This window comes from Coregonus lavaretus, assembly GCF_964263955.1.
Source record: "Coregonus lavaretus genome assembly, chromosome: 1".
NCBI classification, from domain to species: domain Eukaryota; kingdom Metazoa; phylum Chordata; class Actinopteri; order Salmoniformes; family Salmonidae; genus Coregonus; species Coregonus lavaretus.
This window is the reverse complement of record NC_139988.1, coordinates 3,591,705-3,618,221: the sequence shown is the minus strand read 5'-3', so window position 1 is coordinate 3,618,221 and position 26,517 is coordinate 3,591,705. Positions and strand designations below refer to the sequence as shown.

General features: G+C 42.5%; 1 protein-coding gene and 1 pseudogene across 2 annotated transcripts in view; both read right to left on the bottom strand.

Annotated features, from left to right (window-relative positions):
- The window catches only part of LOC311119145 (circularly permutated Ras protein 1-like), a 50,245-nt pseudogene extending 49,839 nt beyond the window's left edge, over positions 1–406 (bottom strand). The window contains exon 1 of the transcript in view: positions 401–406. The product of the transcript in view is annotated as a circularly permutated Ras protein 1-like (transcript). The remainder of the gene's footprint in view (positions 1–400) is intronic.
- Positions 407–7,938: 7,532 nt separating this feature from the next.
- On the bottom strand, positions 7,939–24,313 carry tmem179ba (transmembrane protein 179Ba). The gene is made up of 5 exons (XM_084159377.1): positions 24,023–24,313; positions 19,352–19,548; positions 17,311–17,448; positions 8,920–8,998; positions 7,939–8,822 (listed from the first exon to the last, which is right to left on the bottom strand). Exons 1-5 carry the CDS (start codon positions 24,128–24,130, stop codon positions 8,664–8,666), a joined length of 681 nt encoding a protein of 226 aa, XP_084015503.1. The 5' UTR covers positions 24,131–24,313; the 3' UTR covers positions 7,939–8,663.
- Positions 24,314–26,517: the final 2,204 nt, after the last annotated feature.

Below are 26,517 nucleotides of genomic sequence, written 5' to 3'. Positions count from 1 at the left end.
GAAGAGAAGGAGAGAGAGGAGGAGGGGAGAGATGAGAGGAGGGGAGAGGTGAGGGGAGAGAGGAAGAGGAGGGGAGATGAGGAGGAGAGATGAGATGAGGGGAGAGGAGGAGAGAGAAGGGGAGATGAGGAGGAGAGAGAGGAGGGGAGCGACAAAATAAGAACTGCTGGATACCAAGGCTCCGATGGAGGCCCAGGACTTTGCAGTTACAATATTATTATTTTTTGTTGTGTATCTACAAGCTGTCTCCAGTTCTCTAGTCCTATTTATGACCTGTCCCTAAACAACAGACTTTATGCTTAATGAGTTATTATAGTTATCATGCTTGCTACTTAGGCTTTCATTTCTCTTCACGAAGATTGAATGGTTATGGGTCTAATAAATAACTGCTATAACCTACCTCCATCGCGCATTCCTTTCAAACTACCCGTAAGTTCTATTGGCTGCTGTATTTAACATTCAGCAGAAAAGAGCTTGGATCCCTCCAATCTACGGGTAGAGCTCGAAAATTCAAGCCCCTTGGGTGCTGCCATTGAGTTACATTAGAAGTGCCCATCCGAGAAGGCTCAAGGTCGTTGGCCACAGATAAAATGACGTCTAATCACGTTATATCTACCGTAGCTTTGATTGGACTGATCATGTCAACATCATACTTTCAAAATCTTAGCTAGCGGTCATCATCATGAATCAAGTCGACAATCTGCTGGCAAATCCTTTTCAATCCTTGTCATATGAAGAGAAGTTATAGTGAAAACGTATCGGCCATTGGACACAAACAACAAGTTAGAAATCGCAAATTCAACAATGATTGGTTTGGAAGGAATCGGTGGCTAACTGCAAGAATTGCAAAGTTTACCTATTTGCTTATGGTCTTTTTTAAATTATATGAGAAAAAAATATTCCATTTTATTTGGAACGGCAAGCCAGACAAAATTAAAAGAGCATATTTATATAATGAATATGAATTCGGAGGACAGAAATTATTAAATATTAAAGCATTAGACCTATCACTAAAAGCTTCAGTCATACAAAAGTTATACTTAAATCCGAACTGGTTCTCAAGCAAATTAGTAAGATTGTCTCACCCAATGTTCAAGAAAGGCATTTTTCCCTTTATTCAGATTACAACCTCTCACTTTCAGTTATTTGAAAAGGAAATAATCTCCCAAATGTCACTATTTCTAAAACAAGCCATAGAAAGTTGGTTGCAATTTCAATTTAATCCTCCAGAAACTACAGAACAAATAATGCAACAAATATTGTGGTTAAATTCAAATATACTAATTGACAAAAAACCTTTATTTTTTGACAGAATGTTTAAAAAAGGTATAATCTTCGTAAATGATATCATCGGTAGGACTGGTGGAGTTATGTCGCACATGCAGCTAACAAAAACATATGGAAATGTCTGCTCTACCCAAAATTACAACCAAATAATTGCAGACTTACCGCAAAAGTGGAAGAGGAAAGTGGAAGGGGGAGAAAGTAAGGAACTTGTCTGTCGGCCTTGCATTAAAGAACATAATTGGTTAAGGAAAACTGTGATAAATAAAAAAGTATATCAGTTTCACTTAAGGACCAAAGGATTGACAGCCGTCCCATATAGATTGCAAAATAGTTGGGAAGAGATCTTTGACGTACCGATCCCATGGCATAGTGTTTATGAACTGACACGCAAAACGACACCGGATTCAAAAATTAGAATCTTTCAATTTAAATTATTATATAAAATTCTTGCTACCAATAGAATGTTATTTATATGGGGGATACAATCTTCCCAGCTCTGCATATTTTGCTGTGAAGAGAGAATCATTAGATCATTTGTTTTGGTTCTGTCCATTTGTAGCTTGTTTTGGACACAGGTCCAGGAATGGCTAAAGGATTGCAATATTTACCTGGAACTAACCTTGCAGATTGCATTACTGGGTGATCTGAAAAGTCATAGTCAATCAATCAATAATATAATAATACTTTTAGCAAAAATGTTTATTTTTAATTCACAATCTGTAGAAGCAATGAGAATAGAAAGGTTCAGAACTTTTGTGAAACATCACAGTACAGTTGAAATATATATGGCAAATAGAAATCCAATATGGATGGTGTTAAGAGATAGATGGGAGGGGTTGAATAGAGTTGAAGGATGGGACTAATAACAACTAACAACAAACAATAACAAGATAACTAATAATGTAAGCATACTGTGTCCATAATAAGTATATAGGTTGTATGTTGGGAGCTTTTGGGAAAGAGCACAGTTAGAAAGATATGGCATATAGAAGCAAACCGGATGGACACCATGAAAATGATCGGAGAGGTTGAGAGTAGAGGAAGTTCAGGAGCAAAAAATAAATAAATATATATATATATATATATATATATATATATATATATATATAATAGAATTATTGTAAAATTAACTCTGTCCATAAGGTGTAGATAGTAAGTATAGACCGGAAGTAGAGGCCTGGGCATTGTTGTTCACTCATTTACTCCAAGTAGGGAAAGGATGGTGGGGTTGAAAAGTAATAAAGGGGAGTATATATAAAAAAAAATAAAAAAACATGGGGGATTGGAAGTTACAATCTATCTGCAATATTAAGCTGATCCATTCCCCCCGAAAAAAATAAAAATAAAATAAGAATGAAAAAAAAAAAGAATTGCAAAGCAATCACTAGCCTGCTATTGTGGGTGTGTGGTCCAAGTCTGGGTTTAAGGGTATCTTTTCCAAGCTTAAAAGGATAAACATTCAGCATTGGCCATGCTGTCAATCCAGCATGACTTCTGCCGCGTTCAAAACAACTGGAAACTCAGAACTGGGAAATCTCAGACTTCAGTGAGTTCAAGACAACTTGGGAACTCTGAAGAAACGAGCTCCTACTGGGAAAATACGTTTTGAACTGTCATCCATCTCTGGAATTCCAAGTCGGGAACTCTGGCCTCTTTCTAGAGCTCCGACCTGAAGATCACTGACGTCATGATTCAACCTTGTTTTTTCCCAGAGTTCCCAGTTGTCTTGAAAGCACCATAAATCCAGAGAATGGCAGACTTTGATGACAAAGTTTGATTACATAATTTGCCCACAAGAAGGACCACCGCGCCACCTTCCTGTTCAAGTGAGCACAGCACAACGGTGAGTCCCAAAAATGTATTGTATGCTGCTGCATAAATGATGTAAATGCCAGAGAGATATGTATACTGTAGTTAAGAAAGTAATACTAAGTGTATGTTGTGTAGTAAGCTGTTAGTAGCCCATGTGCCTCACCCTAATACAGTGCATTCGGAAAGTATTCAGACCCCTTCACTTTTTCCACATTTTGTTACGTTACAGCCTTATTCTAAAATTGATTAAAATGTTTTTTCCCCCTCATCAATCTACACACAATACCCCATAATGACAAAGCAAAAACAGGTTTTTATAAATTTTTGCTAATTTATAAAAAATAAAAAACGGAACCATCGCATTTACATAAGTATTCATTTTACTCAGTACTTTGTTGAAGTACCTTTGGCAGCGATTACAGTCTTGAGTCTTCTGGGTATGACGCTACAAGCTTGGCACATCTGTATTTGGTGAGTTTCTCCCATTCTTCTTTGCAGATCCTCTCAAGCTCTGTCAGGTTGGATGGGGAGCGTCGCTGCACAGCTATTTTCAGGTCTCTAAAGAGATGTTCAATCGGGTTCAAGTCCGAACTCTGTTTGGGCCGCTCAAGGACATTCAGAGACTTCTCCCGAAGCCACTCCTGCGTTGTCTTGGCTGTGTGCTTAGGGTCGTTGTCCTGTTGGAAGGTGAACCTTCGCCCCAGTCTGAGGTCCTGAGCGCTCTGGAGCAGGTTTTCATCAAGGATCTCTCTGTACTTTGCTCGGTTCATCTTTCCCTCAATCCTGACTAGTCTCCCAGTCCCTGCCGCTGAAAAACATCCCCACAGCATGATGCTTCCACCACCATGCTTCACTGTAGGGATGGTGCCAGGTTTCCTCCAGATGAGACGCTTGGCATTCAGGCCAATGAGTTCAATCTTGGTTTCATCAGACCAGAGAATCTTCTTTCTCATGGTCTGAGAGTCCTTTAGGCACACACCTGTATTTGGGGAGTTTCTCCCATTCTCCCAGTCCTTTAGGCACCTTTTGTCAAACTCCAAGCGTCTGTCATGTGCCTTTTACTGAGGAGTGGCTTGCGTCTGGCCACTCTACCATAAAGGCCTTTTCCCCTCATAATTTATCCTACAGTTCTGACTTGGTGTACAGGGAGAATACTGTAAGAACGGCCCATGTTCTGAATTTTGTCGCTTATATAATAGTTATATTTGCCCGTCCTAGCTCGCTCATTATCCGCTCATCGTCCCCTTATGCCATAGTTTGGACATCTCAATTGTCAGTAGAAACCACATTTGTTTAACCAAGTCAGCCAAATCAGCTATGTTTTTTTAAAAGGCAGTAAATGAGGCTGAATGAACTGTTTTGGTGCCAGACAAGGCTCCGCTGATAGCCAGGTGTAGCGGTGGTAAGGATTCACTCCATGGTGCTGAAAAGAAAGCTCTGCTGTTGGGACAGCTTTATGTAGGCCCTAACAGTTTGTGGGCACCGTTTGTCACCGTTATAGTGCAATTAATGTATTGTTTTGTGTTGTGTTGTGTTGTGTTGTGTAGTGCCTTTGCTGGCATGCATCTTAAACATTTTTTTTCTTCGAGTTTGCCCAACTGAGATTTACATGCTATACAGTGGGGGAAAAAAGTATTTAGTCAGCCACCAATTGTGCAAGTTCTCCCACTTAAAAAGATCAGAGAGGCCTGTAATTTTCTTCATAGGTACACGTCAACTATGACAGACAAATTGAGAAAAAATTCCAGAAAATCACATTGTAGGATTTTTAATGAATTTATTTGCAAATTATGCTGGAAAATAAGTATTTGGTCACCTACAAACAAGCAAGATTTCTGGCTCTCACAGACCTGTAACTTCTTCTTTAAGAGGCTCCTCTGTCCTCCACTCGTTACCTGTATTAGTGGCACCTGTTTGAACTTGTTATCAGTATAAAAGACACCTGTCCACAACCTCAAACAGTCACACTCCAAACTCCACTTTGGCCAAGACCAAAGAGCTGTCAAAGGACACCAGAAACAAAATTGTAGACCTGCACCAGGCTGGGAAGACTGAATCTGCAATAGGTAAGCAGCTTGGTTTGAAGAAATCAACTGTGGGAGCAATTATTTTACATTTAGCAGACGCTCTTATCCAGAGCAACTTACAGTTAGTGAATACATATTTATTTTTGTATACTGGCCCCCCGTGGGAATCAAACCCACAACCCTGGCGTTGCAAACGCCATGCTCTACCAACTGAGCTACATCCCTGCCGGCCATTCCCTCCCCTACCCTGGACCAATTGTGTGCCGCCCATGAGTCTCCCGGTCGCGGCCGGCTGCGACAGAGCCTGGATTTGAACCAGGATCTCTAGTGGCACAGTTAGCACTGCGATGCAGTGCCTTAGACCACTGCGCCACTCAGGAGTTGGTTATTAGGAAATGGAAGACATACAAGACCACTGATAATCTCCCTCGATCTGGGGCTCCACGCAAGATCTCAACCCGTGGGGTCAAAATGATCACAAGAACGGTGAGCAAAAATCCCAGAACCACACAGGGGGACCTAGTGAATGACCTGCAGAGAGCTGGGACCAAAGTAACAAAGCCTACCATCAGTAACACACTACGCCGCCAGGGACTCAAATCCTGCAGTGCCAGACGTGTCCCCCTGCTTAAGCCAGTACATGTCCAGGCCCGTCTGAAGTTTGCTAGAGTGCATTTGGATGATCCAGAAGAGGATTGGGAGAATGGTCAGATGAATGGTCAGATGAAACCAAAATAGAACTTTTTGGTAAAAACTCAACTCGTCGTGTTTGGAGGACAAAGAATGCTGAGTTGCATCCAAAGAACACCATACCTACTGTGAAGCATGGGGGTGGAAACATCATGCTTTGGGGCTGTTTTTCTGCAAAGGGACCAGGACGACTGATCCGTGTAAAGGAAAGAATGAATGGGGCCATGTATTGTGAGATTTTGAGTGAAAACCTCCTTCCATCAGCAAGGGCATTGAAGATGAAACGTGGCTGGGTCTTTCAGCATGACAATGATCCCAAACACACCGCCCGGGCAACAAAGGAGTGGCTTCGTAAGAAGCATTTCAAGGTCCTGGAGTGGCCTAGCCAGTCTCCAGATCTCAACCCCATAGAAAATCTTTGGAGGGAGTTGAAAGTCCGTGTTGCCCAGCGACAGCCCCAAAACATCACTGCTCTAGAGGAGATCTGCATGGAGGAATGGGCCAAAATACCAGCAACAGTGTGTGAAAACCTTGTGAAGACTTACAGAAAATGTTTGACCTGTGTCATTGCCAACAAGGGGTATATAACAAACATTTACATTTTAGTCATTTAGCAGACGCTCTTATCCAGAGCGACTTACAGTTAGTGAATACATATTTTTTTATACTGGCCCCCCGTGGGAATCGAACCCACAACCCTGGCGTTGCAAACGCCATGCTCTATCAACTGAGCTACATCCCTGCCGGCCATTCCCTCCCCTACCCTGGACAACGCTGGGCCAATTGTGCGCCACCCATGAGTCTCCCGGTCGCGGCCGGCTGCGACAGAGCCTGGATTCGAACCAGGATCTCTAGTGGCACAGTTAGCACTGCGATGCAGTGCCTTAGACCACTGCGCCAGTTGAGAAACTTTTGTTATTGACCAAATACTTATTTTCCACCATAATTTGCAAATAAATTCATTAAAAATCCTACAATGTGATTTTCTGGAGAAAAGAAATCTCATTTTGTCTGTCATAGTTGACCTGTACCTATGATGAAAATTACAGGCCTCTCATCTTTTTAAGTGGGAGAACTTGCACAATTGGTGGCTGACTAAATACTTTTTTCCCCCACTGTATATCAATCTAGAACAGGATGATCTATTTTGGATTGATGGAGAGTGGTCGCGCCTGCACTGATTTAAAGCAACGATATTCGAGTGATAGGCTGTTTTAAAACTCAGCTGCAATAAAAAAAATAAAACATCTTTACAATTAGTATGGATTTATCATACAGAGGCCGTAGAGAAGCCAGATTTAGACATCACATATAATAGAACAGTTCCATTCCACTCCGTGCTGTTCATATAAATAATTTATTATAATTTACCGGTTTCTCGCAGTTATTTATCCCGGCAAAGGGAGTGGTTTGTGGCGGTAAATCTCGGTAACCGGGTTCCCGCCATTCAATCCTAATCTGTTCTCGCTCTCCCCTCTCTTTCCCCCCTCCCCTCTCTCTCTCTCCCCCTCTCTCTCTTGAATGATGCAATTCATGTTCCACTTTTAAATAATAAAACCTCAGTAACAGTTAAACATTTAATTTGGGAGGTATTTTTGTCTGTTACATTTGTCAAGTCTTGAAATCAGACAAACAAATGCACGCGGCATATAAGATTAGGCAAGCCTCCATTCTTTTGGATGAAAATTCCTCTAAACATATCGCAGTGCTTGTCGGGATTAGCACTTCAGTTGAAGTGGCTATTTGAGGGTCCAATTAGGCCCTAAACCTCACTCCCTTAGTTTTGGGACAACTTGTGCAAATAGGGAGGCGCGCGTGAACGCACAAATGGATGGCAGGTGTCATTTGGGGTTTAGCAGCTTCCTCCAATCAAAACTCCTGGTGTGTTGTTAGTGCAGGGCTGGATAAAAAGCCTGCACACCCTTGAACTCTACAGCAGCACTAAGGTTGCCCAACTCAGAATGAAATATAGAACATAAACGAATGAAAGAATTTAAGACTATCTGACAAACAAAATGTGTCTTTATTGGATGGTCGATAACTGTTTTATAAAGTTCTGTAAAAAAGATCAACAATGCAGTATCATCAATGTCAACAATAATTCATTCACTCAAACAAAATACATGTTTTTGTTTTGCTTTTTAATATTCAAACAATCTAAATAAGTGCAGGCAGAAAGGGTACGCAGTAACAAAATGGTTGCAAGGCATTATAAGGTGTCTGTCTGTCTGTCTGTGTCTGTCTGTGTCTGTCTGTCTGTGTCTGTCTGTCTGTCTGTCTGTGTCTGTCTGTCTGTCTGTCTGTCTGTCTGTGTGTGTGTGTGTGTGTGTGTGTGTGTGTGTGTGTAGGACAGTGTGAGATGGCTGAAAGCTGACTGTGGTGCAGTAGCCTTGGTTTGGCAGTGGTCTGGAGTGGGACACACAAACACACACACACACACACACACACACACACACACACACACACACACACACACACACACACACACACACACACACACACACACACACAGTCACCCATCTACACCTGTCTCCCTAAATACAGGAAGAGAAAGGACTGTGGATAGAGGGACCACAGAGAAAGCTACAGTGACACTACATGTTACCATTGGCATATCTTTGATATTGTTTAGCCCAGTGTAGAGACAGATGCTGCCTTAACTCAGTTAGGCCATCTCTGCTTCACTGGGGTGCAGTACTCAGGAACAGAGATCCACATAGACACCGATCCCAGGAACAGTTGTACGTGTGTGTGTGTGTGTGTGTGTGTGTGCGTGTCTCCGTGGTGTGTGTCTGGGCACACGTCCACGTGTCTAGCCAACGGGTCGTACGGCGAGACGGTTACGAGTCACTGGGGCTTGGCCGGGCGTGGGAAGAAAGGTTCTGTCTCAGAGGGTGTGGCTAAGGGGTCAGCCCCCGTCATTCTGAACTCTGACCCTTGACCTCTCTGGATCACCACCAGCACACCAATCAGAATCCAGAAAAAGAAGTTCACCCACACCGCCGTCTGGAGAGAGAGAGAAGAAGACGGGATGATGAAGAAGACGGGGTGATGAAGAAGACATGGTGGGGTGATGATGTCAGATAAGTGTGTTAATACTGACCCCAGCCCTGTATAGTCCAGTGTAGAACTGTGTTCCAGTGTAAGGACTGATCCAGGTCCTAGACTGGGCCTCTTCACAGCTAGATGGAGGGAGGAAATCAGGAATTCATTCATTTGCAATAGGAATGTTTACACACTTTACAAACATCTAAGTTTACACAAAACTACTGCCCACAATACTACTGCCCACACAATACTACTGCCCACAATACTACTGCCCACACAATACTACTGCCCACAATACTACTGCCCACAATACTACTGCCCACAATACTACTGCCCACACAATACTACTACCCACAATACTACTGCCCACAATACTACTGCCCACAATACTACTGCCCACACAATACTACTACACACAATACTACTGCCCACACAATACTACTGCCCACACAATACTACTACCCACAATACTACTTCCCACACAATACTACTACCCACAATACTACTGTCCACACAATACTACTGCCCACACAATACTACTACCCACAATACTACTGCCCACACAATACTACTACCCACAATACTACTGCCCACACAATACTACTGCCCACACAATACTACTACCCACAATACTACTGCCCCCACAATACTACTACCCACAATACTACTGCCCACAATACTACTGCCCACACAATACTACTACCCACAATACTAATGCCCACACAATACTACTGCCCACACAATACTACTACCCACAATACTACTGCCCACACAATACTACTACCCACAATACTAATGTCCACACAATACTACTGCCCACACAATACTACTACCCACAATACTACTGCCCACACAATACTACTACCCACAATACTACTGTCCACACAATACTACTGCCCACACAATACTACTACCCACAATACTACTGCCCACACAATATTATTACCCACAATACTACTGCCCACACAATACTACTGCCCACACAATACTACTGCCCACACAATACTACTACCCACAATACTACTGTCCACACAATACTACTGCCCAGACAATACTACTACCCACAATACTACTACCCACACAATACTACTGTCCACACAATACTACTGCCCACAATACTACTGCCCACACAATACTACTGCCCACACTACTACTGTCCACACAATACTACGGCCCAGACAATACTACTGCCCACACACTACTACTGCCCACACACTACTACTGCCCACACAATACTACTGCCCAGACAATACTACTGTCCACAATACTACTGCCCACACAATACTACTGCCCTCACAATACTACTGCCCACACAATACTACTACCCACACAATACTACTGCCCAGACAATACTACTGTCCACACAATACTACTGCCCACAATACTACTGCCCACACACTACTACTGCCCTCACAATACTACTGCCCACACAATACTACTGCCCACACAATACTACTGCCCACGCAATACTACTGCCCACAATACTACTGCCCACACAATACTACTGCCCACACAATACTACTGCCAACACAATACTACTGCCAACACAATACTACTACCCACACAATACTACTGCCCACACAATACTACTGTCCAGACAGTTCTGAAAACATGACGCATCAAAATAAGAAGGGGAGTCTACTTGTATTGGTAGTAGCAGTACTCAAACCATTTAGAGTCGTATTGGTAGTAGCAGTACTCAAACCATTTAGAGTCGTATTGGTAGTAGCAGTACTCAAACCATTTAGAGTCGTATTGGTAGTTGCAGTACTCAGACCATTTAGAGTCGTATTGGTAGTAGCAGTACTCAAACCATTTAGTCGTATTGGTAGTAGCAGTACTCAAACCATTTAGAGTGGTATTGGTAGTAGCAGTACTCAAACAATTTAGAGTTGTATTGGTAGTAGCAGTACTCAAACCATTTAGAGTCGTATTGGTAGTAGCTGTACTCAAACCATTTAGTCGTATTGGTAGTAGCAGTACTCAAACCATTTAGTCGTATTGGTAGTAGCAGTACTCAAACCATTTAGAGTCGTATTGGTAGTAGCAGTACTCAAACCATTTAGAGTCGTATTGGTAGTAGCAGTATTCAAACCATTTAGAGTCATATTGGTAGTAGCAGTACTCAAACCATTTAGAGTCGTATTGGTAGTAGCAGTACTCAGACCATTTAGAGTCGTATTGGTAGTAGCAGTATTCAAACCATTTAGAGTCATATTGGTAGTAGCAGTACTCAAACCATTTAGAGTCGTATTGGTAGTAGCAGTACTCAAACCATTTAGAGTGGTATTGGTAGTAGCAGTACTCAAACCATTTAGAGTCGTATTGGTAGTATTAGTACTCAAACCATTTAGAGTCATATTGGTAGTAGCTGTACTCAAACCATTTAGAGTCATATTGGTAGTAGCAGTACTCAAACCATTTAGAGTCGTATTGGTAGTAGCTGTACTCAAACAATTTAGAGTGGTATTGGTAGTAGCAGTACTCAAACCATTTAGAGTCGTATTGGTAGTAGCAGTACTCAAACCATTTAGAGTCATATTGGTAGTAGCTGTACTCAAACCATTTAGAGTCATATTGGTAGTAGCAGTACTCAAACCATTTAGAGTCTTATTGGTAGTAGCAGTACTCAAACCATTTAGAGTCATATTGGTAGTAGCAGTACTCAAACCATTTAGAGTCATATTGGTAGTAGCTGTACTCAAACCATTTAGAGTCTTATTGGCAGTAGCAGTACTCAAACCATTTAGAGTCATATTGGTAGTAGCTGTACTCAAACCATTTAGAGTCGTATTGGTAGTAGCAGTACTCAGACCATTTAGAGTCGTATTGGTAGTAGCTGTACTCAAACCATTTAGAGTCATATTGGTAGTAGCAGTACTCAAACCATTTAGAGTCGTATTGGTAGTAGCAGTACTCAAACCATTTAGAGTCATATTGGTAGTAGCTGTACTCAAACCATTTAGAGTGGTATTGGTAGTAGCAGTACTCAAACCATTTAGAGTCGTATTGGTAGTAGCAGTACTCAAACCATTTAGAGTCGTATTGGTAGTAGCTGTACTCAAACCATTTAGAGTGGTATTGGTAGTAGCAGTACTCAAACCATTTAGAGTCATATTGGTAGTAGCTGTACTCAAACCATTTAGAGTCGTATTGGTAGTAGCAGTACTCAAACCATTTAGAGTCTTATTGGCAGTAGCAGTGCTCAAACCATTTAGAGTCATATTGGTAGTAGCTGTACTCAAACCATTTAGAGTCGTATTGGTAGTAGCAGTACTCAAACCATTTAGAGTCGTATTGGTAGTAGCAGTACTCAAACCATTTAGAGTCGTATTGGTAGTAGCTGTACTCAAACCATTTAGAGTCTTATTGGCAGTTACAGTACTCAAACCATTTAGAGTCATATTGGTAGTAGCTGTACTCAAACCATTTAGAGTCGTATTGGTAGTAGCAGTACTCAAACCATTTAGAGTCGTATTGGTAGTAGCAGTACTCAAACCATTTAGAGTCATATTGGTAGTAGCTGTACTCAAACCATTTAGAGTGGTATTGGTAGTAGCAGTACTCAAACCATTTAGAGTCGTATTGGTAGTAGCAGTACTCAAACCATTTAGAGTCGTATTGGTAGTAGCTGTACTCAAACCATTTAGAGTCTTATTGGCAGTAACAGTACTCAAACCATTTAGAGTCATATTGGTAGTAGCTGTACTCAAACCATTTAGAGTCGTATTGGTAGTAGCAGTACTCAAACCATTTAGAGTCGTATTGGTAGTAGCAGTACTCAAACCATTTAGAGTCATATTGGTAGTAGCTGTACTCAAACCATTTAGAGTCATATTGGTAGTAGCAGTACTCAAACCATTTAGAGTCTTATTGGTAGTAGCAGTACTCAAACCATTTAGAGTCATATTGGTAGTAGCTGTACTCAAACCATTTAGAGTCTTATTGGCAGTAGCAGTACTTAAACCATTTAGAGTCATATTGGTAGTAGCTGTACTCAAACCATTTAGAGTCGTATTGGTAGTAGCAGTACTCAGACCATTTAGAGTCGTATTGGTAGTAGCTGTACTCAAACCATTTAGAGTCATATTGGTAGTAGCAGTACTCAAACCATTTAGAGTCGTATTGGTAGTAGCAGTACTCAAACCATTTAGAGTCGTATTGGTAGTAGCTGTACTCAAACCATTTAGAGTGGTATTGGTAGTAGCAGTACTCAAACCATTTAGAGTCGTATTGGTAGTAGCAGTACTCAAACCATTTAGAGTCGTATTGGTAGTAGCTGTACTCAAACCATTTAGAGTGGTATTGGTAGTAGCAGTACTCAAACCATTTAGAGTCATATTGGTAGTAGCTGTACTCAAACCATTTAGAGTCGTATTGGTAGTAGCAGTACTCAGACCATTTAGAGTCGTATTGGTAGTAGCAGTATTCAAACCATTTAGAGTCATATTGGTAGTAGCAGTACTCAAACCATTTAGAGTCGTATTGGTAGTAGCAGTACTCAAACCATTTAGAGTGGTATTGGTAGTAGCAGTACTCAAACCATTTAGAGTCGTATTGGTAGTAGCAGTACTCAAACCATTTAGAGTCATATTGGTAGTAGCTGTACTCAAACCATTTAGAGTCATATTGGTAGTAGCAGTACTCAAACCATTTAGAGTCGTATTGGTAGTAGCTGTACTCAAACAATTTAGAGTGGTATTGGTAGTAGCAGTACTCAAACCATTTAGAGTGGTATTGGTAGTAGCAGTACTCAAACCATTTAGAGTCGTATTGGTAGTAGCAGTACTCAAACCATTTAGAGTCGTATTGGTAGTAGCTGTACTCAAACCATTTAGAGTGGTATTGGTAGTAGCAGTACTCAAACCATTTAGAGTCATATTGGTAGTAGCTGTACTCAAACCATTTAGAGTCGTATTGGTAGTAGCAGTACTCAAACCATTTAGAGTCTTATTGGCAGTAGCAGTGCTCAAACCATTTAGAGTCATATTGGTAGTAGCTGTACTCAAACCATTTAGAGTCGTATTGGTAGTAGCAGTACTCAAACCATTTAGAGTCGTATTGGTAGTAGCAGTACTCAAACCATTTAGAGTCGTATTGGTAGTAGCTGTACTCAAACCATTTAGAGTCTTATTGGCAGTTACAGTACTCAAACCATTTAGAGTCATATTGGTAGTAGCTGTACTCAAACCATTTAGAGTCGTATTGGTAGTAGCAGTACTCAAACCATTTAGAGTCGTATTGGTAGTAGCAGTACTCAAACCATTTAGAGTCATATTGGTAGTAGCTGTACTCAAACCATTTAGAGTGGTATTGGTAGTAGCAGTACTCAAACCATTTAGAGTCGTATTGGTAGTAGCAGTACTCAAACCATTTAGAGTCGTATTGGTAGTAGCTGTACTCAAACCATTTAGAGTCTTATTGGCAGTAACAGTACTCAAACCATTTAGAGTCATATTGGTAGTAGCTGTACTCAAACCATTTAGAGTCGTATTGGTAGTAGCAGTACTCAAACCATTTAGAGTCGTATTGGTAGTAGCAGTACTCAAACCATTTAGAGTCATATTGGTAGTAGCTGTACTCAAACCATTTAGAGTCATATTGGTAGTAGCAGTACTCAAACCATTTAGAGTCTTATTGGTAGTAGCAGTACTCAAACCATTTAGAGTCATATTGGTAGTAGCTGTACTCAAACCATTTAGAGTCTTATTGGCAGTAGCAGTACTTAAACCATTTAGAGTCATATTGGTAGTAGCTGTACTCAAACCATTTAGAGTCGTATTGGTAGTAGCAGTACTCAGACCATTTAGAGTCGTATTGGTAGTAGCTGTACTCAAACCATTTAGAGTCATATTGGTAGTAGCAGTACTCAAACCATTTAGAGTCGTATTGGTAGTAGCAGTACTCAAACCATTTAGAGTCGTATTGGTAGTAGCTGTACTCAAACCATTTAGAGTGGTATTGGTAGTAGCAGTACTCAAACCATTTAGAGTCGTATTGGTAGTAGCAGTACTCAAACCATTTAGAGTCGTATTGGTAGTAGCTGTACTCAAACCATTTAGAGTGGTATTGGTAGTAGCAGTACTCAAACCATTTAGAGTCATATTGGTAGTAGCTGTACTCAAACCATTTAGAGTCGTATTGGTAGTAGCAGTACTCAGACCATTTAGAGTCGTATTGGTAGTAGCAGTATTCAAACCATTTAGAGTCATATTGGTAGTAGCAGTACTCAAACCATTTAGAGTCGTATTGGTAGTAGCAGTACTCAAACCATTTAGAGTGGTATTGGTAGTAGCAGTACTCAAACCATTTAGAGTCGTATTGGTAGTAGCAGTACTCAAACCATTTAGAGTCATATTGGTAGTAGCTGTACTCAAACCATTTAGAGTCATATTGGTAGTAGCAGTACTCAAACCATTTAGAGTCGTATTGGTAGTAGCTGTACTCAAACAATTTAGAGTGGTATTGGTAGTAGCAGTACTCAAACCATTTAGAGTCGTATTGGTAGTAGCTGTACTCAAACCATTTAGAGTCATATTGGCAGTAGCAGTACTCAAACCATTTAGAGTCGTATTGGTAGTAGCAGTACTCAAACCATTTAGAGTCATATTGGTAGTAGCAGTACTCAAACCATTTAGAGTCGTATTGGTAGTAGCAGTACTCAAACCATTTAGAGTGGTATTGGTAGTAGCTGTACTCAAACCATTTAGAGTCTTATTGGCAGTAGCAGTACTCAAACCATTTAGAGTCATATTGGTAGTAGCAGTACTCAAACCATTTAGAGATTTTATATGAACAAAAGCTACTGATAATGCAAGTTTAGCTGCAGTCCCTTGGCGTTTTTCCTATTTTGTTGCATCACAACCTGTAATTTAAACTGATTTCTATTTGGATTTCATGTAATGGACATACACAAAATAGTCCAAATTGGTGAAGTGAAATGAAAAAAATTACTTGTTTCAAAGAATTCAAAAAAATAAATAACGGAAAAGTGGTGCGTGCATATGTATTCACCCTCTTTGCTATGAAGTCCCTAAATAAGATCTGGTGCAACCAATTACCTTCAGAAGTCACATAATTAGTTAAATAAAGTCCACCTGTGTGCAATCTAAGTGTCACATGATCTCAGTATATATATATACCACCAAGCAAGTGGCACCATGAAGAACAAGGAGCTCTCCAAACAGGTCAGGGACAAAGTTGTGAAGAAGTACAGATCAGGGTTGGGTTATAAAAAAATATCTGAAACTTTGAACATCCTACAGAGCACCATTAAATCCATTATTAAAAAATTGAAAGAATATGGCACCACAACAAACCTGCCAAGAGAGGGCCTCCCACCAAAACTCACGGACCAGGCAAGGAGGGCATTAATCAGAGTCAACAAAGAGACCAAAGATAACCCTGAAGGAGCTGCAAAGCTCCACAGCGGAGATTGGAGTATCTGTCCATAGGACCACTTTAAGCCGTACACTTCACAGAGCTGGGCTTTACGAGTGGCCAGAAAAAAATAAGCTAATACGTTTGGTGTTCTCCAAAAGGCATGTGGGAGACTCCCCAAACATATGGAAGAAGGTACTCTGGTCAGATGAGACTAAAATTGAGCTTTTTGGCTATCAAGGAAAACGCTATGTCTGGCGCAAACCCAACACCTCTCATCACCCCAAGAACACCATCCCCACAGTGAAGCATGGTGGTGGCAGCATCTGTGGGGATATAGGCGGCAGGTAGCTTAGTGGTTAAGAGCTTTGTGCCAGTAACCGAAAGGTTGCTGGTTCTAATCCCCGAGCCGACTAGGTGAAAAATCTGTCGATGTGCCCTTGAGCAAGGCACTTAACCCTAATTGCTCCTGTAAGTCGCTCTGGATAAGAGCGTCTGCTAAATGACTAAAATGTAAAATGTAATGTTTTTCATCGGCAGGGACTGGGAAACTGGTCAGGATTGAAGGAATGATGGATGGCGCTAAATACAGGGAAATTCTTGAGGGAAATCTGTTTCAGTCTTCCAGAGATTTGAGACTGGGATGGAGGTTCACCTACCAGCAGGAAAATGACCCTAAGCATACTGCTAAGGCAACACTTGAGTGGTTTAAGGGGAAACATTTAAATGTCTTGGAATCCAATTGAGAATCTGTGGAATGACTTAAAGATTGCTGTACACCTCGGAACCCATCCAACTTGAAGGAGCTGGAGCAGTTTTGCCTTGAAGAATGGGCAAAAATAGTTATGCACGCTCAAGTTTTCCGTTTTTTTTGGTCTAATTTCTTGTTTGTATCACAAGAACAAATATTTTGCATCTTCAAAGTGGTAGGCATGTTGTGTAAATCAAATGATACAAACCCCCCCCAAAAAAATCAATTTTAATTCCAGGTTGTAAGGCAACAAAATAGGAAAAATGCCAAGGCGGGGTGAATACTTTCGCAAGCCACTGTAGATGTCAATCGTACCTGGTGATGTTGGGGACAGTGTGTAGGACAGAGTCACACAGAGAGTCTCTTCCTATCTTCAACACACACCCCGTCACCAGCAGGAAGAAGAGGAACACTCCACACACCACCAGGGTCACGTTCAGCCACAGACGCTCTCTGGAAATACACACACACACACACACCATACAGAAACACACACACACGGATGGACGGACAGACACACAAACGGGTCATAAAGGTTAGACAAGACATTGCGGAATGTTGCACAGAATAAAGGTTTAAAAATGGCAACAATCGACGAACACGTTTTCCATAAGTACATGGAGTAGCCAGCCAAATCGGGGGGAAAAATCCACAGAATGGAGGAAAAAAATTTGCAGACGGAGCTCAATTTTCGTGGCCTCTAGTACATTCTAATGCCTATATTCCATCTGATTCCAAAATCCCACAGGTACCGAGAGGCGGGACAGACAGCAGACTGTTTCCCTGTCATCGCTGGCTTTGTGACTGACAGGCGCTTAGCCTATCAACAGATCACTAGAAGATGCATATCGTTCATTCTAGCGGGAGAGGGCTATACAGACCTTTTTTTTACTAGCGAATTGAAAACGTTTAAATGAAAAGAAGCCTAGTTAATGAAATGGAATGCTAGCAGATACCATAGACTTCCAGTCATTGCGCTAACGGCTAGTTAGCGTCAGCTCGCAAAACTACCTCTAACTTCCTTCATACTGGACATGGAGACATCAAAATGGTATTCACGAGTTCACCTGACTCTGGGGAAGGAAGCGAAATCCCTAACGAAAAACGTCCCCCCCCCCCCCCCACAATATTAAAATCACAGTGCAGCTGGCTCTTTCTCTTCCCTAATGACGTGTGTGTTCCGTCTTCGGTCCGTTGCGTGTAGAATACCCTAGCTTAGTCACTGCGAAATACAGCATTCCATTGCGAGATACAGCTTTTGATTGGTCTGGTGCACGGTTCTGACTGTCTGTCTGGTGGCTGACCTGCCTATACTGATAGATAGGCCTAGTGCACGGTTCTGTCTGTCTGGTGGCTGACCTGCCTATACTGATAGATAGGCCTAGTGCAGGGTTCTGACTGTCTGGTGGCTGACCTGCCTATACTGATAGATAGGCCTAGTGCAGGGTTCTGTCTGTCTGGTGGCTGACCTGCCTATACTGATAGATAGGCCTAGTGCAGGGTTCTGACTGTCTGGTGGCTGACCTGCCTATACTGATAGATAGGCCTAGTGCAGGGTTCTGTCTGTCTGGTGGCTGACCTGCCTATACTGATAGATAGGCCTGGTGTACGGTTCTGTCTGTCTGGTGGCTGACCTGCCTATACTGATAGATAGGCCTAGTGCAGGGTTCTGTCTGTCTGGTGGCTGACCTGCCTATACTGATAGATAGGCCTAGTGCAGGGTTCTGTCTGTCTGGTGGCTGACCTGCCTATACTGATAGATAGGCCTAGTGCAGGGTTCTGTCTGTCTGGTGGCTGACCTGCCTATACTGATAGATAGGCCTAGTGCACGGTTCTGACTGTCTGTCTGGTGGCTGACCTGCCTATACTGATAGATAGACCTAGTGCACGGTTCTGTCTGTCTGGTGGCCGACCTGCCTGTACTGTGCCCCTCCCCTCTCTCTCCGTCCCTCGCTATGAAAGATGCCAGTGTTTGTGTTCTCGGAAGTACAGCAGCAAATCCATCTCCTCCGTTACAGATGATTTGATTGACAGTTCAGGTTGCCTAGTGATGGACGTTAGTTCAGTTCAGTAACGCTTCCAAACTATCTCCAGACAAGGTTCCGTGTCTGTAGCTGCAGACAAACATGCCGTGGCCGAGGAGCTTTCGAGGGTATCTGACCGAGGTAGATATAACTTCATCAACCCAGCCCTAGCGGTCATATGTAATAGGACCATTATTCTGCATTGTGAATTGACGTGGAATGTAGATATTTTTTTTTTTAAGCGTTTTAACGGAAAAACGATAATGGAAAAATGGCAGTTTAAACATGAAGCAAAATTGCCCATTTGTCACATCCCTAACCTCCACACTCACCTGTTAACCACTCCGTCCAGGCAGCATGTATATATCCAGTACAGTGACATAGAGAAACAGAACACTGCTACACACACTGAGATAGCAGAGACAAAGTAACAGAGAGAGGGAGCGCTGGAGGTCTGGACCAATATGGAGTCTGATGACGAGTTGTGATTTACTGTCCCATACAGCATACAGAGACCACTGAAACTACCCTGGACAGAGAGAGAGGGGGGAGAGAAGGGGGAGAGAGACAGAGATCATCAGTCATCATTAGTTTACATTTACTGAAAATCCACAAAATTGACTACATGACATGTCATAGTGCTTCAGAGAACTCTCTGTCTCCATCTCTCTCTCTCTCTCTCTCTCTCTTTCTCTCAGGGACATCATTTCAGCCAAACCACAGTATGACAAAGCTTATTTAATGAAGCTGTGAGGAGAACAGCAAAAACAAGCAACATTGACTCCAACCATTAATGTTTATTGAAAAAGTATGGATTTCAGCAAACAAAGGCTTGCAACTACAGAGGACAAACATAGGTACAAGGTGGGCGTTTTCATCATTAAAACATTTGTAAGTATTGGACGAACAGTAGCGATGCGTGGCTAAAATCAATGGGAAAGCCAGGGCACATGTATTTTTTTTTTTTACAACCTATGTTGTGATAATTGTGTTGTTTTCTCTCTAACCCATTAGAAATGCATTTATAGCACAGTGATACAAGGATGATAAACCTTATAGACTACATCGTTTTCACAGACAGTTTCAAAAGACAAGTGTCACACAGGGGCTGAATAAATTCAACCACATACGTTTGTTTCATCACCGGAGAGCAACATCTGTCCTGTTTTAAGTCCACAGTTACAGATACCTGCACAGCCAAATGGTCAAATGCAAGTTCAAGTTAGTTGGCAAAGTTAATTTCACCACTGTGGTTTGCTCAAATTGTAATAACGAAGCATCAAAATTAAAATAGGCTAATGGGAAATACAACCGCAATGCACTTCAACTTTGACCTGTTGTAGGCTATAGGGAGAAGCCACCGGAAATACTGATGTTAACCTGCGGTAAGACGTGCATTAAAACAGCACACTCTTAACTATCGATTCAAGACACCAGAGAGTTACCGGAGAAGTTACCGGAGAAGTTCCCGGAGACTCTCTGTGTCGGATTCAACATCTCAACGAGCACATTCACAATGATCACAATAATATATATGCAACTTAGAATAAACATGTGGAGAATATACGGCGCAATCGGAAAGTATTCAGACCCCTTGACTTTTTCCACATTTTGTTACGTTACAGCCTTATTCTAAAATTGATTAAATTGTTTGTTTTTTCTCATCAATCTACACACAATACCCCATAATGACAAAGCAAAAAACGTATTTTCGAATTTTTTGCTGAAATATAAAAAAAAATTAACTGAAATATCACATTTACATAAGTATTTAGACCCTTTACTCAGTACTTTGTTGATGCACCTTTGGCAGCGATTACAGCCTCGAGTCTTCTTGGGTATGACGCTACAAGCTTGGCACACCTGTATTTGGTGAGTTTCTCCCATTCTTCTCTGCAGATCCTCTCAAGTTCTGTCAGGTTGGATGGGGAGCGTCGCTGCACAGCTATTTTCAGGTCTCTCCAGAGATGTTCGATTGGGTTCAAGTCCGGGCTCTGGCTGGGCCACACAGGGACATTCAGAGACTTGTCCCGAAGCCACCCCTGCGTTGTCTTGGCTGTGTGCTTAGGGTCGTTGTCCCGTCATCAAACATGTGCTCTTGTCAAATAAAAGGCATGGCCAGCAAAACTGCTTCTTTAGCCTAGCACTCCCAGCTAACCAGTCGGTCCTGTTGTAATTCTCAGTGTTGAAAGATTTATCCCACCCGCGCTCCTCTTCCTTGCACAATATACATTTTTGGAGTAGGCCTTCCATTCTCCTTTGATTTTCAGCTGCTGCTCAAATGATACATTTTACAAAAATCGTTTTGATCTAGAAACTCTACATCCCCATCTCCATCCATAGCTAGCTACTGCAGGACAACGGCATAGAGAAGCTAACAATGACGTTTTGCTTTGGTGTGTGATTTGATTGGTGTAAATCCAAACTGGCCTCCTTGACATTTTTGTTTGGCTGTTCCAGGACCATTCACAGTTGAGCTCACTCAGCTTTGCTCAAAGCTTATTGGCTATTATTGTTATTTTTTTATTATCAAGAGAGGCCAAATTCTAGCTGGCTTCCCTTGCTATTGAATTCAATGCTACGGGCGGCAACATGCCAACACGTCATACTCTCTTTTTTTTTGGCCAGACAGCATCAGATACATGGGCTACACATACTGAGACAGAGGGGGCGCTGTTTCCCTCACTCGGATGATTTCTCCGTTGAGAAAGCCACTTCGGAATTGAAGGGAAATTATGAAACAGAGACATTTGCGAAAAATGTTGTTTTTGGGGAAGTCTGGCTTCCCTTGGAATCCATGACTTTTTTCCTTTAACTAGACAAGTCAGTTAAGAACAAATTCTTATTTACAATGACGGCCTACCCTGGATGATGCTGGGCCAATTGTGCGCCGCCCTGTCAGGGCTGGATTGTGGTACAGCCTGGAATCAAACCAGGGTCTGTGATGACACCTCTAGCATTGAGATGCAGTGCAGTAGACCACTGCGACACTTGGGAATACACTATTGGGAATACACACCACTGGGAGCTACATTCCACAAAGCCTGGTCTCGGCTCCACTCCGTTGGTGAAGTTAATCATAAACTTCCTTCACCATGGAGTGGAGTTTTGTCCACTATTTTCACATTAAGTCAATCAGCAGTTACCTACCCAAAGCCATCTACTACATTTTTTGTCATTTAACAGACGCTGTTATCCAGAGCGACTTACAGGAGCAATTAGGGTTAAGTGCCTTGCTCAAGGGCACATCGACAGATTTTTTCACCTAGTCGGCTCGGGGATTAGAACCAGCGACTTTTCGGTTACTGGCACAACGCTCTTAACCACTAAACTACCTTCGCCTCTTCAATGTGTTGAGAAAAATACCCGCTATTCCCTGCAGCTGTGTCGATGCTCTCCACAGAGAGGAAGAGGCGAAGCGAGAGGTTTCACTCTCACCAAACTTTCACCAAACTGTCCATTACAAGCCCAATGCGTTTCTATGGGCTTATTTTGGACCTAAGCTTGTCACCTGCCTTCCCGCCTTTTGGAACAATGACTCCTATTGTTAGGGCAGAGACATAAGCATCTCGTCATTATATATAGAACTCTGCCCTCCATAAAGCCAGACAGCCATACAAATGGCCTTCCCTCCCGCGCCCAGGCGTCCGCATGGTCCTAAGTCAAGTCAGCCCCTCTACAACCGCTAAACTACATGTGTCTTTTAATTGGGGGTTGGAGTGATTTTAGTAGCCTATTTTAAATTGTTGATGTTGAGTTAGCATACCCAATTGACACCCCCTTCTCTCTCTCTCACTCTCACTTCCACTCTCACTCTCTCCCCGTCATCTCGCTCATGACTCCAATAAAGTGTGCGGTTTATAATTGGACACGAGAAGACTGCGGCCAGGTCACAAGATAAATGTCGGTATCAGAGCTCTTGGGTTTTAGTTCCACATTCCTTTAGTTACACTCTCACAGTCACAGCCATGTCAACCATGACTGTCTCACGCCTTTAGCTACACTTCCCGGACTGATATTTTAGGAACAAGTGAAAGCAGTTTGTAAGAGAGGTTATGTGTCACCATAGAATGTAGGCAGTAGACTATTAACTAACTAGGCTAATAGCTTAAACTTGCACACAATGCAGAAATCGCTCCACCATTTCCTGGTTGCTAAAACTCTTAATAGTTTGCCTAAATTAAGTTTATGTGACAAAATAAGATAGTATCGTGTAGAGAATCATTGTACCATCTAAACCGCTGTGAAATATATTTTCCATAACCAAAAATATTGTTGTTTCAGCTGTTTGAAGCTGGTGTACAAAACCGAAAGTAAAAGACGCAAAAAACTAAACTTAAGAAATAGCACACATTGAACAGAACTACAGCCTCTTAGACTTGCTTTCAAGTAAAATTATAGATCTATAACTCACATTTTCTATGTGAATGTGGTCGCCCAAAAAGTTACATATTGCCCCCTTTAAGCCCTGCGTTGGTCGAACTAATATAGCGTTAAAAGGGAAAGTGGGTTTTCCCGGACACATGCTGGTACATCATTAGGATGGTGAAACTGGTACAGCATTCGGATAAAGCAGCGAGGCAGTCAGTCTTATGACCTGTATGCACAGTTTCATACACTTTCAGCACAGTTTCATACACTTTCAGAGTCCAGAGTCCTGCTTCTCCTTCCTCTCACCACCAACACCACCACACAGGCTACTGTTTGACAAAGATTATAGGCAGTTTTGAGGAAACGTTTTTCTGCTGCGATAATAACAGTTGTATTATACGCTTATTCAATCATAAGACATACAATGAGGCTAATATTTCCCCCCAGTCAAACTCATATTATCTGGTGATTCCAATAAAGAAATGTCAGCTTGGGAAGTAAATCAAAGCGAACTTGTGCAACTGCGACATAACAGTTGGTCCAAAGCAGACAGCCAGTCAAAACATGTCAACATTAGCCTACCACTGTCCACAAAGTTAACATAAGAAGGCAAAGTTTCTAACTTTCTTTACCTGCGTGATAGTGAGAGAAGCTGCCGTGACGATTCCACAAACGAAACAACTGGCGTACAACCCCATCTCGATGAGAAGTAGCCACGGTATCTTCGGTATTTCCATCATCGTCCCCTACTCTAGCCCTCTCTCTCTCTCCGGGATCTGACAGACCGCCTGACTGAGTCTCTCTCTCTCTCTCCGGGATCTGACAGACCGCCTGACTGAGTCTCTCTCTCTCTCTCCGGGATCTGACAGACCGCCTCACTGAGCCTCTCTCTCTCTCTCCGGGATCTGACAGACCGCCTCACTGAGCCTCTCTCTCTCTCTCCGGGATCTGACAGACCGCCTCACTGAGCCTCTCTCTCTCTCTCCGGGATCTGACAGACCGCCTGACTGAGCCTCTCTCTCTCTCTCTCTCTCTCCGGGATCTGACAGACCGCCTCACTGAGCCTCTCTCTCTCTCTCTCTCTCTCCGGGATCTGACAGACCGCCTCACTGAGCCTCTCTCTCTCTCTCTCTCTCTCCGGGATCTGACAGACCGCCTCACCGAGTCTCTCTCTCTCTCTCCGGTATCTGACAGACCGCCTGACTGAGCCTCTCTCTCTCTCTCCGGGATCTGACAGACCGCCTGACTGACAGCGGGGACGCGCTCCAACCGTTTATAACAGCGTTCCGGAACTCCCCCGGGAAGCGCGCATTCGATACAGTTGAAAACCGTTAAAATCGAGAAACGTCCGATACAAACTGAAACTATCTAGAACAACTCCTTGACCTGCCCTGTCCTGGTGTGAAGAACTGAAAGGTAATCTCATCAGATCATTTACATGGATATTGTGGCGTTTGCTCTATTTCTAGAGGGGGTAGAGAGAGAGGGAGGGGGGAGAGAGAAGAGAGATAGAGAGATAGAGAGGGAGATTATCAGGTATACATTTTTCAGCCAATAAAGGCCCAATAGTTTACCTAAGAAAAGTAGTTGTGCACACTATCAAAGTAGAAACGAAGCTAACACATTTGGTTCCTTAAAAGTTGTGGGAATGTATGTTTTTGGTTTCACATTGGTTGTGGGAACGAAGGCCAATGTTTCTTGACCAGTATAAGGGAACGTTTTTTAAAAATGTTTTGAGAACAGAAGTGAACATTTCGCCTGTTCTGGGAACTTTATTTTGAGGTTGCAGGGACGTTCTGAGAACGTTTTACTCTGATTCCTTGAAAGTTTCCCTGGGAGGTTTTATTAAAGCTCGGAGAACAGAAATTACAGATCTTTTTTTTTTCAAAACGTCTTTAATAAAGCTTTCAATAACATCTCTAGCTTACAGTGGGGAAAAAAAGTATTTAGTCAGCCACCAATTGTGCAAGTTCTCCCACTTAAAAAAGATGAGAGAGGCCTGTAATTTTCATCATAGGTACACGTCAACTATGACAGACAAAATGAGAAAAAAAAATCCAGAAAATCACATTGTAGGATTTTTAATGAATTTATTTGCAAATTATGGTGGAAAATAAGTATTTGGTCAATAACAAAAGTTTCTCAATACTTTGTTATATACCCTTTGTCGGCAATGACACAGGTCAAACGTTTTCTGTAAGTCTTCACAAGGTTTTCACACACTGTTGCTGTCTCCCGAGTGGCGCAGTGGTCTAAGGCACTGCATCGCAGTGCTAGCTGTGCCACTAGAGATCCTGGTTCGAATCCAGGCTCTGTCGTAGCCGTCCGCGACTGGGAGACCCATGGGGTGGCGTGCAATTAGCCCAGCGTCGTCCAGGGTAGGGGAGGGAATGGCCGGCAGGGATGTAGCTCAGTTGATAGAGCATGGCGTTTGCAACGTCAGGGTTGTGGGTTCGATTCCCACAGGGGGTAGGAAAAAAATTATGTATGCACTAACTGTAAGTCGCTCTGGATGAGAGCGTCTGCTAAATGACTAAAATGTATTTTGGCCCATTCCTCCATGCAGTGATGTTTTGGGGCTGTCGCTGGGCAACACAGACTTTCAACTCCCTCCAAAGATTTTCTATGGGGTTGAGATCTGGAGACTGGCTAGGCCACTCCAGGACCTTGAAATGCTTCTTACGAAGCCACTCCTTCGTTGCCCGGGCGGTGTGTTTGGGATCATTGTCATGCTGAAAGACCCAGCCACGTTTCATCTTCAATGCCCTTGCTGATGGAAGGAGGTTTTCACTCAAAATCTCATGATACATGGCCCCATTCATTCTTTCCTTTACACGGATCAGTCGTCCTGGTCCCTTTGCAGAAAAACAGCCCCAAAGCATGATGTTTCCACCCCCATGCTTCACAGTAGGTATGGTGTTCTTTGGATGCAACTCAGCATTCTTTGTCCTCCAAACACGACGAGTTGAGTTTTTACCAAAAAGTTATATTTTGGTTTCATCTGACCATATGACATTCTCCCAATCCTCTTCTGGATCATCCAAATGCACTCTAGCAAACTTCAGACGGGCCTGGACATGTACTGGCTTAAGCAGGGGGACATGTCTGGCACTGCAGGATTTGAGTC